Source organism: Cebus imitator, unplaced genomic scaffold, assembly GCF_001604975.1.
Source record: "Cebus imitator isolate Cc_AM_T3 unplaced genomic scaffold, Cebus_imitator-1.0 Scaffold87, whole genome shotgun sequence".
Classification (NCBI taxonomy): domain Eukaryota; kingdom Metazoa; phylum Chordata; class Mammalia; order Primates; family Cebidae; genus Cebus; species Cebus imitator.
The window spans coordinates 3,944,834-3,969,197 of NW_016107402.1; the positions used below are offsets into that span (position 1 = coordinate 3,944,834).

The 24,364-nt window shown below is 48.6% G+C and overlaps 1 protein-coding gene across 2 annotated transcripts in view; it reads left to right on the forward strand.

The window, feature by feature from the left end:
- Nucleotides 1-10,526, forward strand: part of CATSPER4 (cation channel sperm associated 4) — a 12,750-nt gene extending 2,224 nt beyond the window's left edge. Inside the window, exons 4-11 of one of the 2 annotated variants that reach the window (XM_017534647.2) lie at nucleotides 2,185-2,286; nucleotides 5,625-5,722; nucleotides 5,896-6,016; nucleotides 6,237-6,370; nucleotides 7,536-7,710; nucleotides 8,476-8,690; nucleotides 9,004-9,166; nucleotides 10,050-10,526. In XM_017534647.2, coding sequence (XP_017390136.1) covers nucleotides 2,185-2,286; nucleotides 5,625-5,722; nucleotides 5,896-6,016; nucleotides 6,237-6,370; nucleotides 7,536-7,710; nucleotides 8,476-8,690; nucleotides 9,004-9,166; nucleotides 10,050-10,103 — 1,062 coding nt within the window. In that variant the 3' untranslated portion in view covers nucleotides 10,104-10,526. Of the gene's footprint in view, nucleotides 1-2,184; nucleotides 2,287-5,624; nucleotides 5,723-5,895; nucleotides 6,017-6,236; nucleotides 6,371-7,535; nucleotides 7,711-8,475; nucleotides 8,725-9,003; nucleotides 9,167-10,049 lie in introns of those variants that run through there. The other variant, XM_037740683.1, reaches the window with a different exon arrangement.
- Nucleotides 10,527-24,364: the final 13,838 nt, after the last annotated feature.

Below are 24,364 nucleotides of genomic sequence, written 5' to 3' on the forward strand. Positions count from 1 at the left end.
TTTTAGAGGCAGGGTCTCTGTCACCCAGGCTGGGGTGCAGTGGTGCCATGTTGGTTCAATGCAGCCTTAAGCTCCTGGACTCAAGTGATCCTCCTGCCTCAGCTTCCCAAGTGGCTGGGACTACAGCTACAGGCACAAGCTATGATTCTTGGCTAATTTAAACATTTCTTTTTGAGCTGGGCACAATGGCTCACACCTGTAATCCCAAAATTTTGGGAGGCCAAAGCAGGTAGATCCCTTGATGTCAGGAGTTCAAGACCAGCCTGGCCAACATGGAGAAACCCCATCTCTCTGAAAATACAAAAATTAGCCGGGTGTGGTGTTAGACATATAATCTCAGCTACTTGGGAGGCTGAGGCAGGAGATTCGCTTGAACCAAGAAGGTGGAGGTTGCAGTGAGCCGAGATTGCACCACTGCACTCCAGCCTGGGTGACAGATGCAACTAGAGCGAGACTGTGTGTCAAAAAAAAATTTTTTTTTCTTTTTTAGAGACAGGGTCTCACTATGTTGCCCAGGCTGGTCTGGAACTCCTGGGCTCAAGCAATCCTCCAGCCTTGGCCTCCAAAGTGCTGGGATTGTAGGTGTGAGCCACCACGCTGGGCTGAAGACTATTTAGAATGCTTTTTTGAATAATGGTGTGGATGTCCTATTGTCTCCGGTGGCCACCAGGGTGGAACTGAGAGAATAAACAAGGGAAAAGAAGCTCTTCCTCATCGTAGGCAGAATTCCCTTTGGGAATTTGGAATAGTTGAGGAACCCATAAACCTTAACCTGTCATCTGAGTTTAAGCAGCTCAGCTCAGCCTGGCATTGGCCGATGGATAGGAGTGGTGGCAAGGTGTGGGTAGCAGGAGGCCCTCCCAACCCCGTTATGTGGCAGTGGGCCCTGAGGCACTGAGTCTGTTGCACATTGGGGTAAAGAAAGGGAGTACACTTTGGGAGGCTGAGGTGGGTGGGTCACTAGAGGTCAAGAGTTTGAGACGACCCTGACCAACATGGTGAAACTCCATCTCTACTAAAAATACAAAATTAGCCAGGCATGGTGGCGTACACCAGTAATCCCAGCTACTTGGAAGGCTGAGGCAGGAGAATCGCTTGAACCCAGGAGGTAGAGTTTGCAGTGAGCCAAGATCTCACAAAAAAAGAAAGAAAGGGAGGAGACACAGTGACTCGGGTGACTGCTAGGTGGAGTTGGGCACTGTGGGGGCTGTTAGTGGGTTCGAAGCCATGTGAAGCTGAAGGAGAAAGTTTGAGGTTGGGAGAATGTGAGTTAGGCTCTGGACAGACCCCAGTCATCCATCTACCAATTCATCCATCCCGGGTGCATGTCCTGGACCCATGAGTAGCAGGGTACCCAGGAGTTTGGACAGACCTGACCTGGAGAATTTGGAGAGCTAGAGCAGCAGGAGAGGTTAGGACAGATGGAGCTTGGTATCCTCCATTCTCAGGGGCCAGGCCTTTTCCTCCCAATCCTGGAGCCTGTTCTGCTTCTCCTACCTCCCTCTCCAAAATATACCTACTCTAGAGGTTAGGGACAAAGGTCTATAATCAGACAACAATCTTTTTTTTTTTTTTTTTTGGATACATTGTCTCGCTCTGTCATCCAGGCTGGAGTGCAGTGGTATCATCTCAGCTCACTGAAACCTCTGCCTTCTGGGTTCAAGTGAGTCTCCTGCCTCAGCCTCCTGAATAGTTGGGACTATAGGTGCCTGCCACCACGCCCAGCTAGCTTTTTTTTTTTTTTTTTGTATTTCCAGTAAAGATGGGGTTTCACCAAATTGGCCAGGCTGGTCTTGAACTCCTGACCTTGTGATCCACCCACCTTGGTCTCCAAAGTGCTGGGATTACAAGTGTGAGCCACCTTGCCCAGCCCAGATAACAATCTTTATCGACTAGCTGTGTACACATAGGCACCACTCTGATTCCACTTCTGTAAGACGGGAATGAAACCTGCTTTGCAGGATAACAGTGATGGTAACATGAAGTGATGCGTGAATGGCCCTAGCACAGTGCCTGGCACACACATGCAAAATGTGCTTTAAAGGAAGTGACAAGGGTGCTGAGGACCAACAGCAGCAATGATATGGGCCTTTCCTCCCCCAAAGACATCATCTCCCTGCCGGCTTGCCCAGGCCCTGCTCCACTGACCTCTCTGCCCCTCTTTTTTCTCTGTCTTCCATGTAGAAACACTATGAGCTGTTCTCTACCATAGATAACATTGTGCTGACCATTCTTACCTGTGAGGTTCTCCTTGGCTGGCTCAATGGCTTCTGGATTTTCTGGAAGGTGAGATCCCGAGCCCTTTGCCTCTACTCCTTCATGGGGACTGCACACCACCCAGTCCACCCCTATAATCCTGGCCCTCCAAACTGAGGGTGTGTGTGTGTGTGTGTGTGTGTGTGTGTGTGCGCGCGCGCGCAGAAAGAGTTGTGTGTTAGTTCTGAGATGTGTACAATGTGGCAGAAAGTAACTAGTACTAGAAGTGCAGCCTCCCTGGGCTCCAATTCCAATCCCTGCTTCAGCCTTCCCCAGCTCTGTAGTCTCGGATAAACCTGACTTCCTCATCTGAGAAATGGGGCTGAGAGCATCTACCTTAATTTACAGAGATCAGCAGGGATAAACACACTTTTTCTGTAATTGGCCAGATAATAAAGATTTTAAGCTTCATGGCTGTACAGTCTCTGTTGCAATGACTCATCTCTGCCGTGGCAGCACAAAAGCAACCACAGACCACGCAAAAATGAAATGGGCATGGCTGTGTCTGTGGATGCCCAAATTGGAATTTCATGTAATTTTTACATGTTACAAAATCTGATTTTCCCTATTCACTTGCTTTACTCCTACTTACAGACTCGTTCAGATGCCTTCTCTTCCAGGAAGTCTTCCTGTGTCTCCCAGACTAGGTTAGGTGCCGCTTTGTGTCTCCATCATGCTATGCACTTTTTTTTTTTTTTTCTTTTTTGCATGGAGTTAAAATTTGCTGTTTATCCATCTCCCTCAAAATAGTCTGTGAGCCCAACAGGGCAGACATCCTATATTCTCAGAAACTGGATTTGGATATGGCACACAACAGGAGCTACATACTGAATGGATATACAGGCGGATCTGTAGACAGGCAGACTTGTATCTCCTTGTGTGGAGAAGGTACAGACTCCGAGTGTGAGAGGCCAGGAGGACTTGTGCTTATGGGGCTGCCCAATACATTTAAGAACTTTTTTTTTTCATTAAATATAGTTTTCTTGCTGGGTGTAGTGGCTCATGCCTGTAATCCTAGCACTTTGGAAGGCTGAGGTGAGAGGATCACTAGAGGCCAGGAGTTTGAGACAGCCTGGCCAACATGGTGAAACTTCGTCTCTACTAAAAATACGAAAACTAGCTGGGCATGGTGGCGCATGCCTGTAATCCCAGCTACTTAGTGGCTGAGGTATAAATATCTCTTGAATCGCGGAGGCGGAGGTTGCAGTACACTGAGATTGTGCCACTGCACTCCAGCCTGGGCAACAGAGTGGGACTCTGTTTCAAAAAACAGTTTTCTTTTTGAATCTTTAACACAGATGCTGGTCAAAACTATATTGAAAGGTACCCACAGAATTCTTACTTCTTTCTTGCCCCCTCATCCCCTTTCTCCCACCCCTATACTTTCTAGGTAATGTTTTTATATTTATAGTCTCTTTTTTATTGTCTTTGTCCATTTAGTGTTGCTATAAAGGAATACCTGAGGTTGAATAACTATAAAGAAAAGAGTTGTATTTGGCTCCCAGTTCTGCAGGCTGTATGAGAAGCACGGTGCCAACATCTGCTTCCAGTGAGGGCTTCAGGCTGCTTCCACTCATGGCAGAAGGTGAAGCATGTGCAGATCACATGGCGAGAGAGGAAGCAAGAGAGCATGAGGGGGAGGTGCCAGGCTCTTTTTAACAAGCAGCTCTTGAGGGAACTCACTCATTGCCATCAGGATGGAACCAAGCCATTCATGAGGGATCCACGCCCATGACCCAACCACCTCCCATTAGAGCCCATCTCTTTTTTTTTTTTTTTTTTTTAAAATGGGGGTTTCACCATGTTGGTCAGGCTGGTCTTGAACTCCCGACCTCAGGTGATCCACCCGCCTTGGCCTCCAAAGTGCTTGGATTACAGGCATGAGCCACCACACCTGGCCAGGTCCCATTTCTAACACTGAACATCAAATTACAACATGAGATTTGGAGGGGACAAACATTCAAACTATGGCATCCTCCCAGTAGTTATTTTTACAATAATCAGCAAATATGTATATACTCTCAATCTTCTCTTTCCTAACAGTAACATACTATAAACATTATTCTGTACTTCACTTTTGTCACTGAATGGATCCTGACAATCTGTCTGTATCAACACATAGAGATCTTTCTCATTTTTCTTTCTTTCTTTTTTTTTTTTTTTTGGTAGAGATGAGGCCTTGCTATGTTATTCAGGATGTTCTCAAACTCTTGGCCTCAAGCGATCCTCTCCCACCAGCCTCTCAAAGCACCGGGATCACAGGCATGGGTCATCGTACCTGGCCTCGTTTTTCTTTTTATAGCTACATAGTATTCCATTGAATTTAATGTAATTTAATGTGCCATAGTTTATCCCGTCAGTCTCTTCTGATCATTGGACATGTTGGTTTTCTTTTCCTTTCTTTCTTTCTTTTCTTTTCTTTTTTTTTTTTTAAGACAGGGTCTCATCCCTGTTGCCCAGGCTGGAGTACAATAGCACCCATCTCGGCTCACTGCAGCCTCAGATTCTTGAGCTCAAATGATCCTCCCACCTCACCCCTCCAAGTAACTGGGACTACAGGCACACGCCACCACCCCCCGCTAATTTTTATATTTTTTGTGAAGACAGAGTTTTGCCATGTTGCCCAGGCTAGTCTGGAACTCCTGAGCTCAAGCAATCCTCCTGCCTCAGCCTCCCAAAGTGCTGGAATTACAGGCTTGCACCACTGTACCTGGCATGTTGGTTATTCTCAACCTTATACAAATATCATTTTTACCTCGACCAGAGTATCTGCGGATCAGATTTCTAGAAGCGGGATCACTGTTCAGATTTTTCATACCTGTGAGTTTCCTCCTCCTCCCCACCTCATTCCTGTGTAAGCGCTTCATTGGACAAAGGGCTTGTAAAGTGTGCCTGTCTCCCTTTCCTGTGCTGTGAGAGCTATTTCTTCTCAGAACTGGCTACTGAAGCAGTGTTCCTTGATGTTTTTACTAGGATTCATTTTTATGTTGTTATTAATTGTAGTGTGTGTCACATAAAGGCAGGAGCGGCCAAGTGTTTTCAGGTTACCTAACTGCAGGGCAAGGCTGTTTTGAGCATGCTTTAGTCAAGCTGGGCACTCAGCTTAGGGACCAGCTGTGTATCTGTGAGGGTCTTCTCTGTGTGTCTGAGGCTGCGTTTGGCTATTGACACATGTATGGGACAGTGAGTACACGTGTGTTTTGTGGTATGTTTGGGGGGTGGCAGGGTAACAGCAGTGGATGGTAGCTGACTCGTCCTGCTCTGAGAGGGACACTGAGCCACCATCTTTGGGATGTGGGGAGGGGAGACCTAGAATGCCCCCATGGGCTGGGCCTGACAGACCCCACTGGGGCTGGCCTACCCCCCAGGACGGATGGAACATCCTCAACTTCATTATTGTTTTTGAATTACTGTTGGGGTTCTTCAGCACGGAAATCAATATCCCTGCCATCAACTACACTCTCAGGTGAGCTGGGAGCTCTGGAGAAATGAGGGGAACCTATCTGGAACCCAGAAATGAGATGGGGGGATAATGACCAGCTGGAGATCAGCTCTGCCTCTCTAGGCAGCTGGTGGAGGGTGGGCGAAGGGAGGGGGCTGGGAAGGGACTAGGGGCACCCCTGAGAGGCTCTACCATAGGGCACTTCGTCTGGTGCATGTGTGCATGGCGGTGGAGCCCCTGGCCCGGATCATCCGCGTCATCCTGCAGTCTGTGCCTGACTTGGCCAATATCATGGTCCTCATCCTCTTCTTTATGCTGGTCAGTACCTGCCCCTGCCCCTGCCCCCGCCCCCAGCTGTTTCCCTTCCCCGAACAGGGCCCTTGGGTCATTGTGAATAGAGGGGTGTCTGGAGGAGCAGAGAAGCCTGTGGGCCTGAATCCCTGTGACTTTCTTGGCAGTGTTCATTTGCATGACATTTTCATGTCCTATTTCCAGGCCCTTGGGTGAAGTTGGGGTGGGGCTCTGTTCTCTCTGGCAGGTTTTCTCCGTGTTTGGGGTAACCCTCTTTGGTGCATTCGTGCCCAAGCACTTCCAGAACATGCGGGTGGCGCTGTACACCCTCTTCATCTGCATCACCCAAGACGGCTGGGTGAACATCTACAGTGACTTCCAGTGAGTGCCGGTGGGACTTCTAGCCTCATCCTGCCTGTGGGGCAGGGAAACCAGTAGTGTGTGAGGGCTCTCCCTGAGAGTGGGAGATCCAGGGATTGGGATGAGGATGGTCCCGTGGAAGCGGGGGTTCCCAGGTCTTTAAACAGAGGAAAAGGAAATACCCAGGCTTGTGGTACCTGATGCCTTGTCCCCCTTGAATCTCCATACATTCAGAGTCCCATTCCAACCCTGTTATGGGGACTTCTCCCATCATGCTAACCAGCTGGGTAGCTGGCTTTGGACAGGGAAGTGGGTCTGTAGTGTGCCTCAGGTTACAGAGCCACCTCCCAGCTCACCAAACTGCCTGAACTCCTGGAAACATCAGGTCTCGTTTCAATCATTCTTAAACCCACTGCCCACACTCATTTTTGTGTTCTATTCTTTACCTCTTTTCCATTAAGTCGACATCCTATTTCTTTCCAGTTTACTCCAGAAAGTGGGACCCCTTAATTTCTTTTTACCTCCTACATGTGAGTATAGAAGCCCAGTAGATAAAGGGCCTCTATAGTTATTCTCCATTATGGCGTAGGTAGTGGATAAAAATCAGACTGGCTGGGCATGATGGCTCATGCCTGTAATCCCAGCACTTTGAGAGGCCAAGGCAGGTGGATCACCTGAGGTCAGGAGTTCGAGACCAGCCTGGCCAACATGGCAAAACCCCATCTCTACCAAAAATACAAAAATTAGCTGGGCATGGTGGCAGCTGCCTGTAATCCCAGCTATTCAGGAGGCTGAGACAGAAGAATTGCTTGAACCCAGGAGGCAGAGGTTGCAGTGAGCTGAGATCATGCCACTGCACTCCAACCTGGGTGACAGAACAAAACCCTGTCCCAAAAAAAGAAAAGAAAAAAAAGATTGTAGCTAATAGATTAAACTTAATGTACATGTTAATGTGCACATCCCCACCTTACAGGGTTGGTTAGAGAATCAGCCGCAGTCTGTCAGCACAGCGGATGCTTAGGAGAGTGCAGCTATCGAGACAGGAGTAGGGAATGGGATCTGTACAACAGCAGTGACACAGGCAGAAGTCCTAGTAGGCCTTGGGATGGTTTTCCCATTTCATAGATAAGGAAACTCAGGCCAAAAGGGCCAGGGAAGTGATGGGGCCCCTGCCTGCCATCTGCAGGACAGAGAAGAGGGAGTATGCAATGGAGATTGGGGGTGCCATCTACTTTACCATCTTCATCACCATCGGTGCCTTCATTGGCATCAACCTGTTCGTCGTCGTGGTGACCACCAACCTGGAGCAAATGATGAAGGCAGAAGAGCAGGGACAACAGCATCGAATAATCTTCAGTGAGGTGCATGGGATGGGGAGAGCAGAAGGGAGGAACAGGAGTGTGTGTGAGAGCGCATGTGCATGTATGTGAGTGCTCGCATAATCAAGGGCCTGGAGAAAGTCAATTTGGAGACCTGGAGGCAGCAGCCCCCCATCTTGAGTACCCACATACCAACTGGAGCTTCTAAAAGGTGTGGATTTTCTAGATGTTAGATTTCCAATGCAACTCAGAACTGAGCATCTGGGTGACCTTGGGGCATTTACCCAATCTAAGCCTCAATTTTGTTCTTCTGTAAAACGGAAATAATAATAGTACTTAACTCATAGGGTTCTTTTATGAGGGTTATATGGATAAATGAATAGTGCTTGGTGCATGGTAAGCACCCAATTAATGTTAGTTACCGTATTATTCATTCAGGGGCAGTACTTCCATAAGGTTGGGGAAAGGAGGGGAGTACTTCTAAAAGAACAGAGAGCTGGAGCCTTGGGCTTGAGAGTAGGCAGGACTTTAATAAGTTTCCGGGTAGGGTTTACCAGGGTTGAAATCTGGGGCAGGACTAAGTTTTGAAAAGGGGTGAGAATTTTTAAAGAGGTAGGGGAAGGGCATGTGCATTTAAAGTTGGGCTCCCCCAGCAAGGTAGGGAGGCTAATATTGGTGAGAGTGAAATGAGGGCCCTCGAACCCCGGGATCCTAAGAAACTCATCCTCCTAAAGCCAAGCAGGAAACGTGTGTGGGGGACATACCTGCCTGAGCTGTCCCAACCCCTCTCCATGCCCCGCTTCCCAGACAGGCGCAGAGGAAGAGGAGGACGAGAACCAGCAGCTGCCAGTGGTGCACTGTGTGGTGGCCCGCTCGGAGAAATCTGGTCTCCCCCAGGAACCCCTTGTGGGGGGCCCCCTGTCGAACCTCAATGAAAACACTTGCGACAACTTTTGCTTGGTGCTTGAGGCAATACAGGAGAACCTGACGCAGTACAAGGAGATCCGAGATGAGCTCAACACGTAGGGGAGGGTACTGGGGGTGCCCTCAAGTCATGTGAGTCAGAGCTGGGTGGAGCATCAGAATCTTCTGGCCTCACGCCCTCACCATTTTATAAAGCAGATCCTGGGCCCAAGAGAGGTCCCCCAGCTTATTGGTGGAAGAGCTGGAATCCAGACTCCGGGTTCCTCCCACCTCACACAAGGGCACAGCTCTGCCTGGGTCTCTGTCAGGGCTGCGTGAGAGAGTGAAGCGTGGGTGACTCCAGGGAAGAGGTGGGAGAGCTGCTTCCCTCCCCTGCAGCCTTCTGAAAGGCACTCACTGCTCCACCCCCAGGATCGTGGAGGAAGTGCGTGCAATCCGTTTCAACCAGGAGCAAGAGGCAGAGGTGTTGAAGAGACGCAAAACAAGCGGGTCGTTGGAGGCTATGTCATCCAAGGACCTCCGCCAGAAGTCTCACCAGCAAGACTTGCTCAGTGCTCTCATTGACATGGAAAAGGTGTGCCTTCCCTTTCCCACCCAATGGGCACTCGCCCTGACACTCCGCCCAGTCCAGCACAGACCGGCCTCCGGACCATTTGTCAAATTTTCTGTCTATTCCAAAATCTGGTCTGCCTCTTTTTTTTTTGAGACGGAGTCTCACTCTGTCGCCCAGGCTGGAGTGCGGTGGCCCGATCTCGGCTCACTTGCAGCCTCTGCCCCCCGGGTTCAAGCGATTCTCCTGCCTCAGCCTCCCAAGTGGCTGGGATTACAGGCACCTGACACCATGCCTGGCTAATTTTTGCATTTTCAGTAGAGACGGAATTTCACCATTTGGCCAGGTTGGTCTTGAACTCCTGACCTTGTGATCTACCTGCCTCGGCCTCCCAATGTGCTGGTGTTACAGGCGGGCGTCACTGCACCCAGCAGTCCACCTCTTAAATTTCCACCCACTCCGCTGTCACTGCCCATTTGGTTAGGTTCTGCACTTTCCTTCTTGGAGAGGTTTCACCCTTCCAGTTAGTTTCCTCTCTAGCATCTTCAAACCTACCCTTTCTTAGTATGTGTGGCATCAGCCAGCTCAGTGCCTGACCAGTGACAGACACTTAGGCCCACTGTGGGTACAGGACCCCAGGATCTATCTAAAGTACATAGAAGCAGCTGCCTCCTGAGCTTCTGGCACACACCCATGTTACTCAGTTTCTTTTTCTGCCCCCACCATCATCTGCTCAGGATACACCCTGGGCTCCCAAACTCAGAGGGGATACTAGGTAGGCTCAAGTTAGACCTATGAAGAACTTCCCTGGGAGGCCCAGCTGAGGCAGCTGGTGAGACTACAGGAGGTGAGTAAGGGAGCCTACAATATCAGGGTAGGGAGATTCACAGGACCTCTTGGTTTGCAGGTTCATGACTCGAGCTCACATATGCTCCTTAAAACACGCAAGAGCAGCCACTGAGAGGCCAGGATGGGAGCCAAGGGGCCTGCACACACACACTCCCAGCTGCTGCGTCTTCCTGTGCCCTTAGTGTGGCTTGGCACAGCCTGGCCAGAGGACATCCTCTCCCTTACACCTGGGCAGAGGCCAGGGACTCTGAAGGTGGCAGCATCCACAGGGCTTGTGCCTGTGAGCCCTAGGTCCAGAGGAGCCAGGACAGAGAAGGATGCTGGATGATGAGAGTGGGAACCCTAGCAGCAAGGATGAGCACAGAGAGGGGTGCTGGCCAATGCAGCCAGGATTTGACCTAAGGATGGGCAGCCCTGGCCCCTGCTCTCACCCAGAGCTGGTGGGGGGCCTCAGTGGGCCCCAGCACCAAGAAGAGAAAGGCAAGGCCAGTGGGGCCAGACATCTGTGTATTGACAATAAAGTTTTATGTTGGAATCAATGTCTCTGACTGGTAGATTTCCAACCCCTTGGGGCAATTGCCTGGGTCTGATAGGGAAGACAGATCTTGCCCCTCAAAATCCTGTTTGTCTGGTGGTAGAGTCACAGACTGCCCTCAAGAACTCCCAGTCTAATTGGAGGGAGAATTGCACCCCTAAACATTTCTGACTTAATAGTGAAGCTATAACCCTTGCCCTCAGGGTCCTAAGCTTTGTGGAACAAAGTCTGGTCCTTATGGGAGGGAACCCCTGTCTGCTGAAGGAGATGGCCCTACCTGCTCTCTCCTATCTGAAGATGGAGACTGGTCCTCGCTCTGGGGAGCCCTTGTCTGATGGGATCACCAATGACCAAGTCACACAAGTATAGGCAGCTCCATCCTAGGGCAATGGAGCATGACTGGCTAAAGTATGGCTCCTGGCAGCTTCCTGGAAGAGAGCAGGATTTTGTGGGTCAGGTCAATGAAGTCTGGTGGGGGACTTAGGAGTTGTGAAGCCTATTTGGGACCTTCATACTCAGGGCCATTGAGAACCTCAGCAGGTTCCGGAGCTATGCAATCAGGAGGGAGTCTGAGAAAACTGTGGCAGTTATGGGCAATAGAAAGAGCTACCTTGGAGGACAGCAAACCCGGGTTCTGGTCCTTCAGTGAATCACTTGGCCTTGTTTTCCCCATCTGTGCAATGGGGAGAGGGTGAGATTGATCTTCAGCTCTAAAATCAAAATAATCCCCTCTTAGCCCAGGAATTGGAAGACCAATAGGATCAGCTATGTCCCTGGGATGCAGGTTCACTAGTGTTGGGTGTGTGGGGATAGCCTAGAAGGTCTGGACATCTGCCCTGCTGTTCAGTGAAGCCTGACAATTAGGAGCTGTGGGGATATTCACCAGTTAAAATGGCAGTCCCCAGAGGTCCACTGATTGCAGCTGATGGGAAACCCCACCCTCCATCCTCCTCCCATCAGCATTGGTTCCAGCCCTGAAAAGCCCCCTGGGGTCTGTTGGGAAGGAGCCTGGGCACTTGGGGATGGGTGGTGCATTCAGCAAGCAGATGAGAGGCAGCACCAGAGCCGGCAGTGCCTTCCCATCTTGGAACCGTTAATCTATTCCCCTGTTTGAACCAGGACTTCTTCCTAGCACCCTCCAGGACCATCACCAGCATAGACATGGGCAGCCAGTGGCTTTTGCTGTTGCTGTTGCTACCTTTTGGGGATGGCACCCTTCAACTGCCTGGGGAGTATCTACACAACTTTTCCATCCATCCTTCTCTGGGGGCTCTTTTAGCCCCTCTTCTTGCTGGCCAGAGAGGGAAGAAGGTGGCAGATCAGATGGTGTCTTCAGGAGGAGCTAATAGTTTGAGCATCGCTATCCTATACCCCCAATTGTCTGAAAGGCTTGGAGCATGGCAGGATGACCTCCATGGAGCTCCTGGCTTTGACCATCTATCTCTTCCAGGATGCTATTTTGTCTGTCTACTCCCTTCATCTTGTCTGTCATCTCTTCTGTCTCTGCCTTTGTCTTTCCCATCCAGGTCAACCTAATAGCCTGGAGTTTCAGCAGGCTAGTTCCCTCCTGAGCTGGCCTGGAAGTAAGGGCCCAGGAAGTCATACTCCCTTCCCCAGCCCTACTCTAGCAAAGAGCAACTACCACTCCCCTTGCCTCCCTGAACCTGAGTTAGGAGTGCAGCCCTGGATTCTGAGCTCCTAGGATGGTATGAGGACACATATTAGGAGGTAGCTGGAAATTGTGTGTCTCATCATCCCTACGAGTCCATAACTTTCACCAGGGACAGGAGCATCCAGGGCAAACTTTCCAGGAAGCAGACACCAATTCTGATGAGAGGAGCAACAGGGGATAATTGTTCCCAATAGCAGGTCTACTCATTGAGTACCCACTAGGTGTTGAGCACAGTGCTGAGTGCTTCACACGTACTGTTTCATCCTCATGACCATCTGTGAAGTGGGTACAATTGTCATCCCTGTTTCACAGTTGAGGAAACTGAGGATCAGAGACATGAAGTGATTTCTATGTCCCCCATGTCCCCATGGGGGATGTATCCTCCATCACAGAGCTGGGATGCTAACCCAGATCTGACTTCAGAGTCCAGATCACACTTCTCAAGGGAGCTTCTGTAGGCAGGAAGCCTCAATATCATAAAGATGTCAATCCTCATCAAATCTATAATTGCAGGGCACCTCCAATCACAATTCCAGCAGGTTGTAGAAATTGTTAAGCTGATCCTAACATATATAAGGAAGAACAAAAGACCAAGGATAGTCAAGATAATTTTGAAGAACAAGGTGGGAGACCCACCCTACCAAATATTGGGACTTACTATAAAGTGCAACCAGCCAATGGTGTTGGTTGGGGGAAGGATGGACTTTTCCATAAGATGCCAGGGATAACTGATTAACCACATGGAAAAAAACATAAAGTCAGATTAAATGAAAACCTCTCTCCCTGCAAATAAAAACTCGAGACCCCTATAGCAAGACATGTAAGTTAGTTCAAACTAGATCTTTGTTGCAAATGAACCCCACAGACGACTAGAGTTTAGAATGCACTTCCACATTGAACCAAGCCCCTCACTGTGCTGAGAGAAACATAAAGGCCCAGAGAGAGGTGAGGCCTTCCCACGTCACCCAGCAAGCCAGTAATAGAGCCAGGTCTAGAGCCTTGGTCCCCCCACCCTTTCCAAGAACCCTTGCCAGTTCCCCTGCCCTGTTGCAATCCCTTAGCTCTGTACAGGGCTGGAAGAAAGTGGGTGTGGGACTGGGCACAGTGGCTCATGCCTACAATCTCAGCACTTTTAGAGGTGAAGGCAGGAGGATTGCTTGAGGCCAGGAGTTTGAGACCCGGTTGGGTAACATAGTGAGACCTCATCTCTACAAAGAATTTTTTAAAAGGCTAGGTGCAGTGGCTCATGCCTGTAATCCCAGCACTTTGGGAGGCCAAGGCGGGTGGATCATGAGGTGAAGAGACCGAGACCATCCTGGCCAACATGGTGAACCCTCGTCTCTACTAAAAACACAAAAATTAGCTGGGCATGGTGGCACACACCTGTGGTCCCAGCTGCTAGGTAGGCTGAGGCAGGAGAATTGCTTGAACCCAGGAGATGAAGGTTGCAGTGAGCCAAGATCACCTACGGCACTTCCAGCCTGGTGACAGAGCTAGGCTCCATCTCAAAAGTAAATAAATAAATAAAGAGAAAAATGTTAGTCGAGTGTGGTGATGTGCACCTGTAGTCCCAGCTACTCAGGAGGATCGCTTGAGCCCAGAAGTTCGAGGCTGCAGTGACCCATGATCGCACCAGTGCACTCCAGCCTGGGCGACTTTTAGAGACCCTGTCTCTAAAAAAAAGTGGAGGTATGGATGGTACCAGAAAGGATGTGTCCCCATAGCATTGGGGACAGAGGTTGGTGCATCTTCAGAAACAGGTGATGGGAAGGACAAAGAATGAGCCTGCCACCTCGACTGGGTCATCTCCAATTTTCTTTTCCTTCTTTCTCTTTTTTTTTTTTTGAGATGGAGTTTTGCTTTTGTTGCCCAGGCTGGAGTGCAATGGCATGATCCAGGCTCACTGCAACCTCTGCCTCCAGGGTTCAAGCAATTCTCTGACCTCAGCCTCCTAAGTAGCTGGGATAACAGGCATGTGCCACCACACTTGGCTAATTTGTGTTTTTTGTAGACATGGTGTTTCACCATGTTAGTCAGGCTGGTCTCGAACTCCTAATGTCAGGTGATCTGCCCACTTTGACCTCCCAAACTGTTGGGATTACAGGCATGAGCCACTATGCCTGGCCAGCCTCCAATTTTCTGAATTAGCCTTTTGAAAACTGCCAAGAGGCTGGGCATGGTGGCTCATACTCCCAGCACTTTGGGAAGCTGACGCAGGCAGATCATTTGAGGCTAGGAGTTCGAGACCAGCCTGGCCAAAATGGTGAAACCCTGTCTCTACTAAAAATACCAAAATTAGCTTAGCATGGTGGAACACACCTGTTGTCACAGCTCTTGGGAGGCTGAGGCAGCGTGTAGAGGTTGCAGTGAGCCAAGATGACACCACTGCACTCCAGCCTGGGTGATAGAGTGAGACTGTCTCAAAAAAACAAAAAAGAAAAAAAGAAAGAAAAGAAAAAAGAAACTGCCAAGAATGCAAAAACAGCATATCAGGGGGTGGGCCTATTTCTGCCCATTACCCAGGAGAAATAAGAAGGTTTCCAAGGGATTCAACTCAACATACTTGATTTGGGCCTTTCTCTCTAGAGAGAGCAGCTGGCTCAGCCTTAAGAATGAAGCTATGTTTTAGTATGGCAGTACAGTGTGGTAGGGAAGGCACTGGGTTCTGGTGTCTGATAGACTTGGTTTCAAATGCAGTGGCAACACTTCCTGGCTATGTGACCGTGGACAGATGTCTTCACCAGTCTGAGCCTCAGTTTCTTCATTTGATAAATGGAAATAATAGTCCTTTTTTAAGGTTGGTTGTAAGGATTTAATGTGCCAATGTTGTGCATTGGGGCAACACTTTACCTGGACAGAGTGACAGTTGAACAATATCAAAATGATCCTTGACTGCTATCACACTCAGTGAAACACTTGGCTTGCAATTAGGGGGTCACATTGTTCGAAAAATTCATATCTTGCCCGGCGCAGTGGCTCACACCTGTAATCCTAGCACTTTGGGAGGCTGAGGCGGGTGGCTCACTCGAGGTCAAGAGCTTGAGACCAGCCTGGGCAACATGGTGAAACCTCATCTCTACTAAAAATACAAAAATTAGTTGGGTGTGGTGGCTCATGCCTGTAGCTACTCAGGAGGCTAAGGGAAGAGAATGGCTTGGACCCGGGAAGGGGAGGTTGCAGTGACCTGAGATCACATCGTTGCACTCCAGACTGGGTGACAGAACAAGACTCTGTCTCAAAAAAAAAAAAAAAAAAAAAAAAAAAAAAAAAAAAAAAGGAAAAGAAAAAATATGTATATTTAAATGCTAGAATCATATTCAATGCAGTAGGAAACTAATATCAAACAAGGCATCAAGAAACCAAACACCAATCAAGATAACAGATTTCTATCTTTTGCTGACTTTCACTGTCTAGAGTAGCCATCAAGTGTAATGAGACATAGCTGCCTGCACAAGTAAAATTCTCTCTCCCTGGTATATGTCATTGAAATCTATTGGCACAGAGCTGGCACATGAATGTGAACTGGTAAGATTTATATATATATATAAATCAATACCACCTATATTATATATATAATATATAGATTTACATATTTGTGTATATATATATATAATTTTATTTTAGAGACAGGGTCTCACTTTGTCATCTAAGCTGGAGTGCAGTGGCACAATCAGAGCTCACTGTAACCTCAGATTCCTTGGTTTAAGCTCAGATTCCTCCGGCCTCAGCTTCCCAAAGTGCTGAGATTATAAGCATGAGCCACTGTGCTGATTTGATATTATTTTTAGGGAGTCTCTGAATAGAATATTTGGCAAGTCATAATATCTGAAAATAACTCTGGTTTGGTGGAAGGAACAGGTAGATTGCTCTCTCTTTTATTTTTATTTTTTATTGCTTCTCACTATGTTGAAAAGGCTGGTCTCGAACTCCTGGTCTCAAGTATTTCTCCCATCTCGGCCTCCCAAAATGCTGGGATTACAGGCATGAGCCACCACACCCAGCCTAGATTACTTTCTGTTTATTCATTATTTTTCACAGGTAGTGTTATAATCTGGGGAGTTGTATCAGATACAACACACTCTGCACCTGAGGAAACTATGTTGTGTTCAACTACAACTGCGATTCTATTTAACAAGGGGAAAGACAATGTCTCTCCAGCTGTACTTAACAGTTTACCAACAAGACATCAACGTCTGAAGCATACAACACCAGCTGCTTCTCCAACCTCTCCACAAACCAGCAGTTCTACTGTGTCCACTGAGCGGACAACTTTAATACATGAAACTCAAGAAGAGAAATTAAATACAACTATCAGGACAATCTCCAAGGGTACACTGCTGTCAAATTCCATGATGACTTCTACATTGAAGGACCAGGGAGGGACATCAAGAACCATAGCTTTATCCAGCATGGCCACTTCAGTGGAGACCCCAAAACAGAATCAGGGAACTCCAATTATAACTCCATCAGTATCAAACACCACCATCAATGGGATAGACTCATCAGTGTCCATTGGCTCTCAGGAATCTGACACAATCACATCCGCCACAGCATTGAACACACCAGGTAGTGATATTCAATCATCTGGATCCAGGGCAACCACTGTCTCTGGGGAGTCAGCTACAACTACCTCCTCAACAGCACTGAACAAACCAGGCAGTGATGTTCAATCATCTGGGTCCATGGCAACCACTGTCTCTGGGAAGTCAGCTATAACTACATCCCCAATGGCAATGAACACACCAGGCATTGATGTTCAATCATCTGAGTCCCTGGCAACCACTGTCTCCAGGAAGTCAGCTGTAACAACATCCCCTACAGCATTGAACACACTGGGTCCATGGTACTCACTGTCTCTGGGAAATCAGCTATAACTATATCCCCAACAGCACTGAACACACCAGGCAGTGATGTTCAATCATCCAGGTCCGTGGCACCCACTGTCTCCAGGAAACCAGCTATAACTACATCCCCAAGAGCGATGAACACAACAGGCTGTGATGTTCAATCATCCATAGCACCCACTGTCTCTGGGAAGTCAACTATAACTTCATCCCCAACAGCCAGTTTTACTTTTTTTTTGAGATAGGGTCTTGCTCTGTGGCCCAGGCTGGAGAGCAGTGGCACAATCACAGCTCACTGCAGTCTCAACCTCAGGGGCTCAAGCGATCCTACCACCTCAGCCTTCTGAGTAAATGAGACTATAGGCACATGCCACCATGCCTGGCTAATTCTTAAGTTTTTTAAGAAAGGGAATCTCCCCATGTTGCCTAGCCTGGCCTTGAACTCCTGGATGCATGCGATTCTCCCGCCTTGGGCTCCCAAAGTTAATTTTACTTTTAAATTACTAACTTTTTTTTTTTTTAAGACGGAGTCTCGCTCTGTCACCAGGTGGGAGTGCAGCGGCGCATTCTCAGCTCACTGCAACCTCTGCCTCCCAGGTTCAACTGATTCTTCTGCCTCAGCCTCCTGGTAGCTGGGATTACAGGTGCCTGCCACCATGGCCAGCTAATTTTTGTATTTTCAGTAGAGACGGGTTTCACCATGTTAGCCAGGATCTCTATCTCTTGACCTTGTGACCTGCCTACCTCGGCCTCCCAAAGTACTGGGATTACAAGCCTAAGCCACCACACCCGGCATAAATTACTAACTTTTTTTTTTTTAAGATGGGGTTTCACCATGTTGGCCAGGCTGGTCTCAAACTCCTCACCTCAGGTGATCCGCCCACCTTGGCCTCCCAAAGTGCTAGGATTACAGGCATGAGCCACCACACCCAGCCAATTACTAACTTTTAAGCAGTTCATCCAAACTTCAGCAGAAAGTATGGAGAGGGCAGATGCAAAAAGAAGGGAAGGTTAAGTATTAGCTTTTCATTCATCACTCAAATAGTACTGGTACTTGGCATGTATCAGTTTGGATAACTTGTGTTGCAAGTAGCAGAAAGCCACCTCTAATTGGCTTGAGTAAAATACGTAAATCTTTTTTAAAAACTGAAAACATGAGCCTTGCCAACATAGGGAGACCCTGTCTCTACCAAAAATATAAAAATTAGCCAGTGTGATGGCACACACCTGTAGTCCCAACTATTTGGGAGACAGGTAGGAGTATCACTTGAGACTAGGACTTCCAGCCTGAAGTGAGCCAAGAGTATGCCACAGCACTTCAGCCTGGGCAACAGAGACCCTTACTCAAAAAAAAAAAAAAAAAAAAGGAAAACATGAGACCAGGCACAGTGTCTCATGCCTGTAATACCAGTACTTTGGGAGGCCAAGGTGGGTGGATTGCTTGAGTCCAGGAATTTGAGACCAGCCTGAGCAACATGGCAAAAACCCATCTCTACAAAAAATATATAAATTAGCCAGGCGTGGTGATGTGCTTGTAGTCCCAGCTACTCAGGAGGCTGAGATGGGAGGATCACTTGAGCCCAGGAGGTGGAGGTTGCAGTGAGCCGAGATTGAACCATTGCACTCCAGGCCTGGGCGACAGAGTGAGAACCCATCTCCAAAAAAAAAAGAAGAAAGAAAGAAAACATGAACAAAATAAAACAAACTTTGTTGGCTCATGAAACTGGCAAGTCTGGGAGGAAGATCTGCAGGCTTGAAGCCTCTCCCTCCAGGCTCTCAAGTGCCCGCAACTACCCTCAGGGCTCTCCTCAATGAGTTTAGGCTTTTCCAGACTGAAAGAGTCATTGACTCCGCGCAGTTTAGGTCCCTCAAAAAAACTACAGGGCCTGGCTTCCAGATTGGAATAGGAGAAAAATCACAGAGAACAAAACAAATTAATACCTCAAAAAAATAATCTTAGGCTGGGCGCAGTGGCTCACGCCTGTAATCCCAGCACTTTGGGAGGCCAAGGCCTCCTGACCTCGATCATGAGGTCAAGAGATCGAGACCATCCTGGCCAACATGGTGAAACCCCATCTCTACTAAAAATACAAAAATTAGCTGGACGTGGTTGTGGGTGCCTGTAGTCTCAGCTACTCAGGAGGCTGAGGCAGGAGAATCGCTCGAACTCAGGAGGCGGAGGTTGCAGTGAGCCAAAATCGTGCAACTGTATTCCAGCCTGGCAACAGAGTGAGACTCCATCTCAAAAAAAAAAAAAAATCTTGCCAGACAACTAACAGAAACCAATTGGGCTAATGAAAAACAGTGTCTCACAGAGGCCAAGGGCAGGCTCCAGCCAGGTTCTCCAAGGACTGGAACTAGAACTGGGAATGTAGCAGGAACCAAGGGCCACTTCTCTCTCCTCTCAGTCTTGCTCCTCCCATTCCACACCTGCACCCACTCTGTCATTCTCACCTCCCAGTCCGCATGACAGAAGATGACCACCTCGCCTCTCAAACTTTATGCTTCCTCTTTTGAGGCCCAGTTCCTAATTCCTGGGAAAGAGATTTTAAGTGGATCAGCTAAGGCCAGGGGCCAGAGCCTACAGGGCAACAAATATGGCTGTGAGGAAGAGTCTTTGTTTGTTTGATTGTTTGTCTGATTTTTGAGACAGAGTCTTGCTTTGTTGCCCATGCTGGAGTGCAATAACAAAATCTCGGTTCACTGCAACTTCCGCCTCTGGGTTCAAGTGCTTCTCCAGCCTCAGCCTCTGGAGTAGCTGGGACTACAGGTGTGCACCACCTCATCTGGCTAATTTTTGTATTTTTAGTAGAGAAGGGGTTTCAGCACGTTGGCCAGGCTGGTCCCAAACTCCTGATCTCAGGTGATCTGCCTGCCTCAGCCTCCCAAAGTGCTGGTATTACAGGCGTGAGCCACCCCACCTGGCCAAAAGTCCTTATTTAAGGAAGTGTTTGCAAATTGGGCTAATATCCCAACAATGTCTCCTTCCCCAACAGTAGAACTTGAATTTCCTCCCATGGCATAATTCCAGGAAGCCTCAGGAGGCCCCTGCCCTGTGTCCTCCTGCAGAACTGTCTAGGGTGTCGGTGAGCCTACACTGCTGGACACAGAAAATCAAGGTGGTTCTGAGCAGCTGCTTCCTGCAGACTCGCCACCGGATGCTGACGAAAGGTGCCTTCTCAGGATGCTCCAGCATCAGCAAGAAAGAACAGCATCTCCATGTCCAGGTCTTCCTGTTAGAGAAGGAGGGTACTTGTGGACTTTGCCTCTCTGTAAGTAAGCTGGGAGAGGCCACCTGATGGCAGGAGGGGCCAGGAAAGGAGTCATTGGCCACCAATCATGACTTTATTTCCATTAGACTAAGAAATTATCTGGATTGGAGTCAAATCCCAGCCATCAGACCAGTCCTTTTGAGGAAAGAGACTGGGTTGTCCCCCTTCAGACTGGGAATACCCTTGTGGGTGATCCCATGTTTGATGGATTGAGTTATTGACTTCCAAACTGTTGTCAGTCACGGAATCCTCTAAAATAATAACCCCAGCCACAACCAATATTAATTAATTTCTTACCATGTGCCATGTGTTGTGATTAAATATTTTTTTTCTGAGATGGAGTTTCGCTCTTGTTGCCCAGGCTGGGGTGCAATGGCGCCATCTCAGCTCACCACGAGCTCCACCTGCTGGGTTCAAGAAATTCTGCCTCAGCCTCCCGAGTAGCTGGGACTATAGACGCGTGCCACCATGCCCAGCTAATTTTTGTATTTTTAGTAGAGATGGGTTTCACTGTGTTGGCCAGGTTGGTTTCGAACTCCCAACCTCATGATCTGCCTACCTCGGCCTCCCAAAGTGCTGGGATTACAGGCATGAGCCACCATGCCCAGCCTTTGTCAAACACTTTTCTACAGGCATTATCTCACTAAATCGTCACAATAATCCTGTGAGGTTCCCATTTTACAGATAGTAGATTTGGGATTTTCCCAAATCACACAGCTAGCTATTACAGAGTGGTTTGTGCTTCTAACTGCTCACTGATACTGCCTATTCTGTTCCATAACCTAAGCAAGAGATCCCATGAATCCCTGGGTGGCAGAACTAGAGACAACGGCAGACAACTGGGAGGAACTAAATCATCTTTTTTTTTTCTTTTTCTGAGATGGAGTCTTGCTCTTACAGGAAGCAGGCAACCTGGTAGGGGTGGGTTTGGCTGACATTCACCACCGGGGCTATGCACAGCTGATGCTGAGCGTTGTAGAGTCATTATTGATGAAGCCAGGGAGAACCTGCAGAAGCTGCACCTCCAGAGAGTACAGGGCGCGGCTGTTGTTGGTCTAGAAACAACAAGAAGGCTGCCATTATTCTCAGGTCTCCAGAGGAAATGCCTTCTCCTACCTTCATTTGCTGCAAGTTATTTTTTAATTTTAATTTAATTTTATTTTGAGACAGAGTCTCGCTCTGTTGCCCAGGCTGGAGTGCAGTGGCGCTATCTCGGCTCACTGCAACCTCCGCCTCCCAGGTTCAAGGATTCCCAAGCCATAAGTTGTTTATTTAAATAACAGTGGGCCAGGCAAGGTGGCTCATGCCTATAATCCCAGCACTTTGGGAGGCCAAGACGGGTGGATCACAAGGCCAGGAGTTTGAGACCAGCCTAGCCAACATTGTGAAACCCTGTCTCTAGTAAAATAAAAAGAATTAGCCAGGCGTGGTGGTGGGTGCCTGTAATCCCAGCTATTCGGGAGGCTGAGGCAGGAGAATTGCTTGAACCTAGGAGGGGTTCAGTGAACCCAGCAGAGGTTACAGTGAGCTGAGATCGTGCCATTGCACTCCAGCCTGGGCGACAGTGCAAGACTCTGTCTCAAAAAAAAAAAGAACACTGAGAGAGTTCTAGGAGCCTAGCCATGCACTTAGCCATTCCATATTGAAACTGCCTTGTCTGCTTCCTCTCTGGCTCAGCCCTGGGAGCCTACTGAGTTCTCTACCTCTCTACCTCTAATCCAGGCACATAAGTCAGCACCCTCAGGACGTTGCTCCCCTATGCTCACACAGAGGCACCTCTAAGATGGAAATTCAAAGCATTAGTGAAAGAAAAGAGATGGTTCAGGCTGGGCTTGGTGGTGTGTGCTTGTAGTCCCAGCTACTTGGGAGGCTGAGGTGGGTGGATTGCTTGAGCCTGGAGGTCAAGGCTGTAGTGAGACGCAATCATGCTACTTCCATCCCGCGTAGGCAACAGAGTGAGACCCTCTCTCAATTAAAAAAAAAAAATGCTACTATGAAGGAATACATATGAGTTGTTTATGTAAATTACTGTGGATGGCTTCAAGGGTCGTAGGTCTGGGGATCTATGAGGTGGCACCTGACTTTTTAGGCAGACGAGGAAGAAGGTAAGCAGGTTTGTGCCTCCTGTCCTTTATTCTCTATGATTACCAGTGCTCAGTGACTTTGGGGAGGCAGAAGGTGTGGGTGAGTGTCTCTGCCTCTGGAGTTTCATGATGAGAGTTTCACTCCTGTCCCTCTCCAGATATAGCACTATCCGTGTTCCGGGCACTGGGGACACCATCATCATCTTGTGCATCTTCACAGACCCTCAGCTCTCAACTCCGCTTGAGAACAGAACAGTTCCTCTTGGCATGCCCCTCTACGTGGTCCTCAAGGCCACAAGCAGTGATTCAGGCCGATTTGCCCTGGTGATCAGTGAGGTCTTTGCCAGTACCAACATCTCCAGGGCAGGTACCGTTAAGGCCACCTACCACTTTGTGAACAAGAGGTAAGGGTCAATCAGGCCTGGTGACCTCCTGTGCGTGCCAGACCAGCTGTTGGATCTGGCTCGTGCTGGGTGCTTTTAGACCCTTGAGCACAGATGCTGTCCCTCTTCTTGGTATCCCTGGCATGCAAACACTGGAAGAAAGTAAGTGCTGAGTGAATGTTTCTTGAATAATACTAACATTCCCATTTTGAAGATAAGTAAATTAAGGCTCAGATATTAAAGCCTGCCCAAGATCTTTCAGCCAATAAATAACATGCATTTCTTTTATTCTTTGCTCAAACAAGTACTGAGGGCCTACAATGATAAAACTAAAAAACAAAGACACAACATTTCAGAGTGCTATATATATGTTATATATTGGACATTCATTATATTTAGTAGCTAATAATATCTAATACTGACATAGCATTGACTCTACGCCAGGCAGTTTGAATCACTTAATTCATTTAAGCCTCACAACACACTCTACGAGATAGTTATATTTTCATTCAGTTTCATTATAGAGAAAGTGAGGCTCCATTCACACAGTTAATAAGTTGCAGATCTTGCCAAGTGTTGGGAACACAGAGACCATAAATCCAAGTTCTTCCTCAACATTTTTGGGAAGAAGCTGGGTCTCCAGACTTCTGGGTCATATTTTATTAACAAGGCTTCACAGAGCACAGGAAATCATTTATTACCCTATTTATTACTCCAAACAACCCTATGAAGTATTATTTCCCCCACTTTACAGCTGAGAGAATAAGAGAGGACTCCGAGTTTAGGCGACTTCACCCAGGACACACCATCGGTCTCCAGAGTCCAGGCTCTGACACACCATGTCAAACCTGTCCTCGCCTGTTATTCCTCCTTTGTCAAGAGGAAATAGAACCCATGATTAAGGGTGTGGGCGGGCGCTGGGGCCAGGCTGCTCCCTGCAGAACCTTGGGCAACCCTCTTTGAACCTCAGTTTGAGCCTCAGTTTCTTCATCTTTAAAAGCGGGTGGCGGGGGGCAAAAGTATTGCCTTCTTCACGGGATCGGTGAGGATGAAACGCAACAATTCATGTAAAGTTGTCAGCATGAGACCAGCCTCTGCACCTATACAAGCAAACGTAAAAAGGGCACAACGGTGCTCGTCCATCGGCACCGCAGGCACGTGACGCTGCCCTCTCCCCACAGCTGGCCCAATTGGGCCTCTCTGGAGGTGACGCTGGCCTTCAGCCTGATCCGCTTCTCGACCAGCGATACACTCTACCTGCACGGCCGAGTGACCCTGTGTGACACGCGGGCGAGACGCCAGTGCCAACCAGTAAGTGGGCAGTCCCAGGGCCTCCTGCGCAGCCGCCCCAGTCTCGCCTGCAAGGCAGTTCCCGCGGGGCAGGCCGGGTAGCCGGACTCCCAGCAGTGCAGTCGTCACAGAGGCGAGGCTGAGGCGGGGCCTGGGGGACGGCGGTGCTGGGGACAGGCCAGTCCTTCCGGGAGCGGGGCTTGTTGCAGACGGGGCGGGATTTTGAGGATCTAGGTCTTGTGGATTGGTGAATTCACTTGGGGGCGGGGAGGGAGGTGGGGCTACGTGGGGTC